This window comes from Onychostoma macrolepis, chromosome 22 (genome assembly GCF_012432095.1).
Source record: "Onychostoma macrolepis isolate SWU-2019 chromosome 22, ASM1243209v1, whole genome shotgun sequence".
Taxonomy (NCBI): Eukaryota; Metazoa; Chordata; class Actinopteri; order Cypriniformes; family Cyprinidae; genus Onychostoma; species Onychostoma macrolepis.
The window spans coordinates 23,862,873-23,870,878 of NC_081176.1; the positions used below are offsets into that span (position 1 = coordinate 23,862,873).

Below are 8,006 nucleotides of genomic sequence, written 5' to 3' on the forward strand. Positions count from 1 at the left end.
AATGTGAAATTGAGAAGTTTTTTTAATTCGAATGTGAATGCAACTCTATATGTACAACAGTTTAAACCGAAAAGTACTTTTACGCCAGTAATTCACAATCATTCAGTTAATACTTTTTGTAGACTTTTAGAAAACAATGTGGAAAAATCATTACAAGACCCTCATAATGAATTGCACAAGAAGAAAAATTTAACAAGAGTGCAAAGAGAAGCATTATCAGCATTAAGAAATGATCCGACATTGACTATTCAACGACGAGCAGATAATGGTGGGGGGATTGTGATTATGATACACTTACCAAAAATTCATAAATCACTAGAAGATCCTCCAATGCGATCAATTGTTTCAGGGAATGGGTCACTGACAGAAACTATATCTAAATTTATTGATTCTTTGATTCAACCGATAGTGAAAAAACTGCCATCCTATTTAAAAGACACCACTGATTTTTTGAATAAATTGAATCAAATTCCTTACATAAGCACAATGGACTGGCTTGTAACACTCGATGTCACTTCACTCTACACAAATATACCTCATGAGGCAGGTTTGGATGTACTACATTTTTACTGTAAAAATGATGACAGCAGAGTACCATCACAATAGTAGACCTTACTACATTAGTCTTAACCAAGAACTATTTTTGATTTGAGAGATTTTTATTTGCAAGTGCAAGGTACAGCGATACAATAGCACCAAATTATGCGAATTTATTTATGGGTAAATTTGAACAAGATCATGTCTATAATAACAATCCATTTCAGTCAAATATTAAAGTTTGATAAAAACACATTATCTATTGATAGTTATCATCCAGCCCCTTTAAAACGTATACCGATCAGTCAATTACATAGATTAAAACGTAACTGTAATACTGAACATGAATTCGAGGAACAGGTAAAACTGCTATTTCAACGATTTCGTTCTAAAGGGTATCCACAAAGTTGGTCAAATAATGCATTGGATAAGGTGAACAACTGAATAGACATGATTTTTTGAAAATAAATAGACCCAATAAAAAACAAAGACATTTTTCAGTAAATTGTTCATTGACATACAATGAGCACAGTAATACAATAAAATCGATCATTTATAAATATTGGCACATATTATCATCTGATGAATCTTTAAAATGATAAATTTAAATATCGCCTATTGTTTTAAAAGATCACGAAATCTATCAGATATGATGGTAAACTCAGATAAGGATAAAAATATACAAGGCTGTTTCCCATGCAGAAATTGTGCCGCATGCCGGAATTTGTGTAAAGAGTTTATGAGTCCAGTAACACGGAAATGTTTTAAAATTACATGTTGTATTACCTGTTCAACTCGTAATGTGATCTATGTTAAAATGTCCCTGTCAAAAGATATATATATAGGAAAATCATCACATCAGTTGAAATGACGAATTAACGAACATAAATCGAGTATACGATGACAAGATATAACCTCTTCAGTAGTGAGACATTTTAATGAAATGGGACACGACATCAAGCAATTGGAATGTATAGGAATAGAAGAGGTTTTTGGGTCACATCCAGGAGGTAATATAAATAAAGAACTATTGAAACGGGAAGCATTTTGGATTCATAAACTTAAATCACTGACGCCAAATGGCATGAATGAAGAACTAGAACTTTCTGTTTTTCTTTATTGTACTATAATTGGTCGAATTCATCTTTAAGATGTTATATAATAAATATTGAGTAGTTACAGTGTAAAAACCATAATTGCTTATGACAATGCATTTCTGATGTTTCTAATTACTGAATTTTCCACTGTTATACTATTTAAGGTCAATTGATGGAGTTGATGACTGTTTATTAAATTTTGGACTGTAGGCTTGCTTGTGTAGTAGTGATGGATGAATGGTCCTGGATAGTTCTTGCCTTAGTCGCGGATGTGATGTACTAGTGAATATGATGTTTTGTGTTGTGAAAATGATCTAGTAGTTAAAAAGGAAATGTTTTAATGATTGTGGTGATTCAACATTGACTAATAAGTGATGACGTCGACATAATTGGTGATTTGAAAAGTGGGTGGAGGAATGGATGCAATTGCTTTACACACTGAGGAAGGCTTGGTAGCCGAAACGTTTGTTTTCCCCAATGGCGATGATAGTTAAATAAAACGGAAAAAGAAGACTGTTCTTGTGAGTGCGGATCATAATTTCTAATACAGTTGAATGAGCCATCGGTCCAGTTGGAGGCACTATCTCAGCTGTCTTTGAGGGTGTATCAAAACTTCCACTAGGGACTTGTATGCAGTGTGCTTGTCTATCACCATGCTTAGACATTTTTACTGTATCATTTTGAGGGTACGGACCCATGAATCTGACACATGACAGTACAGTTGAATTGGAGGCATGGGTCCATGACTTCATGATGCCAAACACTAACACAGCCAAGTTTAAACTTCAGTATGCCTATACACAACTGACAAAAAAAAACTTATAAGAACTTTTGAAATTATGAATAAACAAATCTTTACACTTAAAATGAAGATAAATGTGAATAACAGTTGGATAATCTAGTATTGATGTATATATTTTATACCAACTGAGATTGTTTTGCTGTCTCTGAGAGTTCTGGCATATAATTTATATGTTACTTGCAAAAATGTAAACATTTTCAACTTCAATTTCGTCTTAAATACACAAATAAAAAAGAACAGTTTTAACAGTAACTGGTCACAGATGATAACCCACATTGTTGATTAGCAACTGTATTTAACATTATTTAACAATCATACATTGTATATCAAACAAAGTGTAACTGTAATGCAAGACTGTTTACAGTCTGGTAATACAGCACAGCATCTAGATCTAAATAATATCACATCAAGCCCCAGGGTAATCGGAGATGTCGTCATATATGACATCACTGTGATGTTGATGCTGCTGTAGACAGTCCTGAATGGTTTGAATGACTGTTTCTAGGCGACGATCTAAAGCGGAAAGATGTTGTTCAGTGAGGAGTGGGGCCACCGCTGCAAGGGGGTCCAGAGACAAAGATGCACGCATGACATCACTCATCCGATACGACTGGAGAGATAGCAGGTGTAAACGAAGCAATGTGGAACGACGGACCCTGAAGATAAGAACGAGGGAATAATAAGCAGATCAAAAACACAACACTCTTAAATTGTTAGTTATGTTCACTCTACCTGCAGCACTGCACAAGAGGAGACAATATAGACGGTTCATCTTTAGAGTGACGTCCAAACCTACAGCACAGAAGAGCCATCATGCTCATTCAAACTGAGCCAAACAAGCCTCTTTGACTCTCAATTTTGAATACTCACGCTCTTCCATTGTCTAAGTGTATGAGAAATGTGTCATTGCCAAACTTCTCAAACGTTTCATAGTGGTGCCTGTCCATGTTACCTGAGGAGGGTAGATGGAAAGTACCAGGAAAACAAAGATTTAAAATGAAAGTTAATGAGGACTAAAGTTGATGTTTGGACTCCGATGACTTTCAAAAAAATCTTCCTTTGTACACATTTTTGTGTTTTGAGTAAAACTGTGGAACTTGGATATATAGGCCTACCATATTACTATATTAATGTTATTTATCATGGTAATGACATGCTACACCAAACTATTTCAAAGAATGTCATAAACAGGACATTTCTATGGTACGTGTCAGAAACCCTAACTTTTTTTTTGTAAGCGTTCACCCTTGAATCATCTGAACTGATTCATGACTCACTCATTAGAAAGTCCAGAATGCTCATGTCGATCAGATCCACCAATCGAGTGCCTCGGTCATAGGGAGGAGTCTTTTTTATGGAGTCACAGTAGTTGGAGTCTGTCTCCCATCTGTTACAGAAGTAATCATCAGTTACTTATGCTGGATTCTTCACTGTGAATCAGACTTAATAAATATGTACAAAAACAATAAAGAAGAACCCAAAAGTAGATTGAGGACTCTCAGTGTATAGACAAAAAGAGATTTTTCCAAAACATGTTCAACAGAAGAAAGGTCATACAAGATTGGAACAACATGAGGTTGAGTAATTTTGGGTGTACTATCTTTTTAAATAACACACTCTCCACCCACTGAGCCAGCTTGCTTCGGCTGTAGGACCGCCTCCAGGGACTCCTCCACGAGCGACGTTGTGCCAAGCTCAAGTCTGGCAACATAGCAGCCATAGACCCCTCTATCTTGAGGGGACGGCCACAGATAGCATGCTCTGTAGAGCAGTAATAGGAACACTTGCCATAGAAACATGCATTCCCCACTGCAGAAAGAGAAAGACAAGAATTATCTGTTTGAAAGGAAGTGATGGAGGAAGATTAGAGCCAGATGCATCAAACCTGGAGAAGTGAAAAATGTTGTGACCAGTTTATGGTCGGTGGTGATGTCTTTGATCTCTCTTATTACATTAACAAGCCTCCCAACCACTGGAGGCATCCTTCTGAAACCCAGTATCCTTATTGTGAGAGAGAAAGTGTTTTCATAATTATTATTTTGTATTTCATTTGAATTCAGATATATGTAATATACAGTCTGTGCTCTTACCTGTCCAGGTGGAAGGCTGCGATCTCAGCATTGTGCCTCTCAAAGTCAGAAAAGTAATACAGATTCACATTGGTTTCCTCATGCCGTTCCTGTCTTAAGTCGAAACAATTCTGATCATAATTTTAAACAAAATAATCAAAATTCAGATCTTGAATTACATTAACATATTTGAGCCACTTCACTGTTCCCTTACAATGTAAAAACCGCATTTTCATAGTTTTTCACTGAATTATCGAGTGTTTGACCATTGCGCTCATTCTAAAGTGAAAACATTAACTTTAAAAATGTCTCCAGATCTTGCATTTATTTGTTTTATTTGTTCATTGCACTCTGTCGCACAGACAGTGGAGTGGGAAAAAATAATAATAAATCGCAAAGTCTTGTAGCCATTTTATTAAAAAATGAACCTACCTGAGCGCTGCATTTTAGAACACAGTGTTATTCACAAGATGCTGAAAAAGACCCATGCAACAAAGATGTCTGTCTAGCACCTCTCGTGTTTACATAGAAAAACAATAGTAGCACAGAGGAGTGCAAAAACATTTTCTGTGTGAACAACCTTTTAGCTCATAATGTAAAGCGATCTAAAAATCAGTGGTTTATAACCAGAACATACTTATTATACCACTAAATTATAATGCTAATAAGCAAATAAAAAATGTAGTCATTTGATGTACATACACTCTTGAACATACACAAATTGAAAAATGTAATAATTTGTTGTACGAAAAGGCACATGGTGCTTGGGTCTCACTTCATGGGTTTGAAGAGCGCCTGTCCATAATTAGGAAATGACATCACCAACTTCAGCTGCGTCCCACCTGATTTTTGCACTGAAAAGTACCACAAAAGTTTTTTTGTAACATTTGTTGTTATTGCGATTTTATGTCTGGTAATTCTGAATAATTGTGACTTTAGTTCTCACAAATGCATAGTTCTATGCTGACTTATTTATTCTCGACTCGACCTGGTCCAGCTGGTACTGCATGTACATGAGAATTTTCAGAAACACTTTAATTAAAGCCTGTATATATATATATATATATAAATAATACATTATAAAGGTAGCTTTAATGCATTAACTATGCCTTGTAATGCACTTTAAAATGCATTGTATGATCTCATGAATAATTGTAACCACAGTTCTAACACATTATTATACTTATCTTCTCATCATACATCTTTAGAAAGTATAATGCATTATAATGAATTTTAACTTAGGTTATAATTATTTATGAAAAGATCTAATGCATTACAACATACATTATGAATACCTTGTAATGCATTACGCATAAAGGCTTCAAGTGTTTCCGAATTTTCTTTAGCCCTCCTCCTCCCCAGCACCACCTGTCTAGATCTACTACGGAGGTTCTTTCTGCTTAAACTTGCACCACGTATCCTAATCCATGTAATTCTGCAGAAAGAATTGCTCATACCCAGCAGATCTAGCCCACAAAGTCAATCCTGCCTACACTCTACTCATATCAATAAAATACCGTTAAAGAGAATGACCACCCAAGAATGAAAATTAAATGAAAATTATGTCATCATTTACTCAATATGTTATTTCAAACGTTTATGACTTATGTTCTATTGTGGAATGTAAAAGAAGATATTTTGAAGAGTTCTGATAGCCAAATGGTTTCAGTTCCGATTGACTTCTATTGCATGGGCCAAAAATTGAAATGGAAGCCAATAGGAAGAAAAAGGTTTGCTTATTAACATTCTTCAAAATATATGTTGTATTACACAATAGAAAGCAAGTCATACACGTCTGAAATGACACCTTGGTGAGAAAATGATGACAATATTTAGATTTTTGCATAGACTATCCCTTTATATATACACTTTAGAGTTGTTTTTAACCTGTTTGCCTGTTGAATTTTTCACTCTAAGATGGAAACAGGCTTCCATGCCCTTTTTATCCTCCACCCTCCCTCTCTCTTTATAAAATAAAGGCCTTGCTTTGCACAATTTAAGGTCACCTACCTGCGCTGACAATGCGATGGGATGCCATTTGCTGAGTCAGTGCTGACAGACTGGGGTCTTTGTGCTGATACATCTGCCAGCGAGATATACCAAGGTGAAACCGGAGCCAAGGTGGATGTGTCTCAGCACTGGCGTTCCAGCGGATAGGATCATAGCCGTCCTCATTAGCACTCAGCCTAAGGATGGGATTCACTCATGGGTTTCTGACAGTACAGTAGTCATAATTAAAGGTGTAACAAGGCATTTTATTTGTCTTGATGGCTAATATGGCAGCAGTTTTGGACTTAATACTGACACTTAGAGGCCAGCATGAAGTATCACACAAAAGTGAATGTTTTCGGTTGTGATTATCTTGATTCAGACTGATTCGTGAACCAGTTGAACTTATTTATTCATTCATTGAATTTATTTTTCTAGTCTGGATATTATATTAGAAAACCAAACAGATCCGCATGCAGTCCAAAGCAATAAAAAAGTGATGTCATATCCTCACCACTGCTGTGTGCTATGCTCTTCCTCTTTTTTTTGCGTTCGGAGTTTCAGCAGCCAATCACCATCGGGCAGAGGTGGAGTGGGCAAATTATACAGCGGGTGGGAGTACAGAGCCTCTAGTTTGGCAAGATTATCTGCTGTGCTGTCCATTTCCACTTCTTGGGTGTCACTTCCTGCGGCAGCCATTGTGCTTGTTGAAGCAGATGTATTTTGAACGGAGAAGCTGATGGAGGTCTGGATGTCAGGGTATGAGTGGAGCTCGCAGGACGTGTGGTATATGGACAGGACAAGTGAAACCACGAGCAAGTGCAGACTCAGGAAGACAATTAACAGCCATAAGCGCAATGTCCGTGAACGCCGACGTGTACATACTCGCATTGTACTGAAATGAGATGGAAAAAAGTATAAAGTTCAACTCTACAGTCACCCGTTAAAGAATATAGAGCAAAACATACCTGTTTTCCAGTTGAATGTGTTTCTGTCTCTGTCTGTCTGGACTAAAAGGAAGCTCAGATTGTCCTTTAGACCTTTATTCCCCGTTTGCTCTCTTGCACTCCCTTTTTCTCTCAAACATTACAAAGGAGAGGTGCCAGGTTAGGTTGATCTGAATGGACATGTTTACTTTCCCCCCTGCAATGTCTAGCGCATGTCTCCCAATATGGGAGAGTCGGGTCATTTCTTTTTTTTTAACCAAATTGTCCTCTACCCTCCTACAACCAAGCACAATTTTCACTTTCATTCTCTGTAAAGGACAATTGTTTATTAGTAATTTCTCTGGTGAAACCAAATGATTGGGGGTCATGTCCATGAAAGCTTATATGAAAATGTTTTTAAAATATATTTTTATTTTATTAAGATTTATCTTTTATAATTCATTTAATACAAAAACTATTGTGGTGGCAGGGGCAGGGGGTTAACATTACTATCAATCAAACTAAAAATGCAATCAAATATTAATATTTTTATTAGTATTGTAATATTGGCAATGTTAATATTAAT

At 36.2% G+C, this 8,006-nt stretch overlaps 1 protein-coding gene across 1 annotated transcript; it reads right to left on the minus strand.

Moving 5' to 3' along the window:
* Window positions 1-953: 953 nt before the first annotated feature.
* On the minus strand, window positions 954-7,517 carry fam20cl (family with sequence similarity 20 member C, like). Its single transcript, XM_058759372.1, has 11 exons — window positions 7,463-7,517; window positions 7,009-7,389; window positions 6,516-6,691; window positions 5,281-5,359; window positions 4,527-4,619; window positions 4,322-4,437; window positions 4,065-4,245; window positions 3,714-3,823; window positions 3,307-3,388; window positions 3,169-3,228; window positions 954-3,092 (listed from the first exon to the last, which is right to left on the minus strand). Exons 2-11 carry the CDS (start codon window positions 7,383-7,385, stop codon window positions 2,843-2,845), a joined length of 1,524 nt encoding a protein of 507 aa, XP_058615355.1. The 5' UTR covers window positions 7,386-7,389; window positions 7,463-7,517; the 3' UTR covers window positions 954-2,842.
* Between the last annotated feature and the right edge of the window lie 489 nt (window positions 7,518-8,006).

Excerpts from the sequence above, each read along its gene's own strand:
- fam20cl (XM_058759372.1), bottom strand. The coding sequence starts at position 7,385 with ATGCGAGTATGTACACGTCGGCGTTCACGGACATTGCGCTTATGGCTG. Across the intron at positions 3,824-4,064 it reads AGCCGAAGCAAGCTGGCTCA|ATGGGAGACAGACTCCAACT; the intron begins GTGGGTGGAGAG and ends CTTCTGTAACAG. Across the intron at positions 3,389-3,713 it reads CATTCTGGACTTTCTAATGA|GTAACATGGACAGGCACCAC; the intron begins GTGAGTCATGAA and ends TACCCTCCTCAG.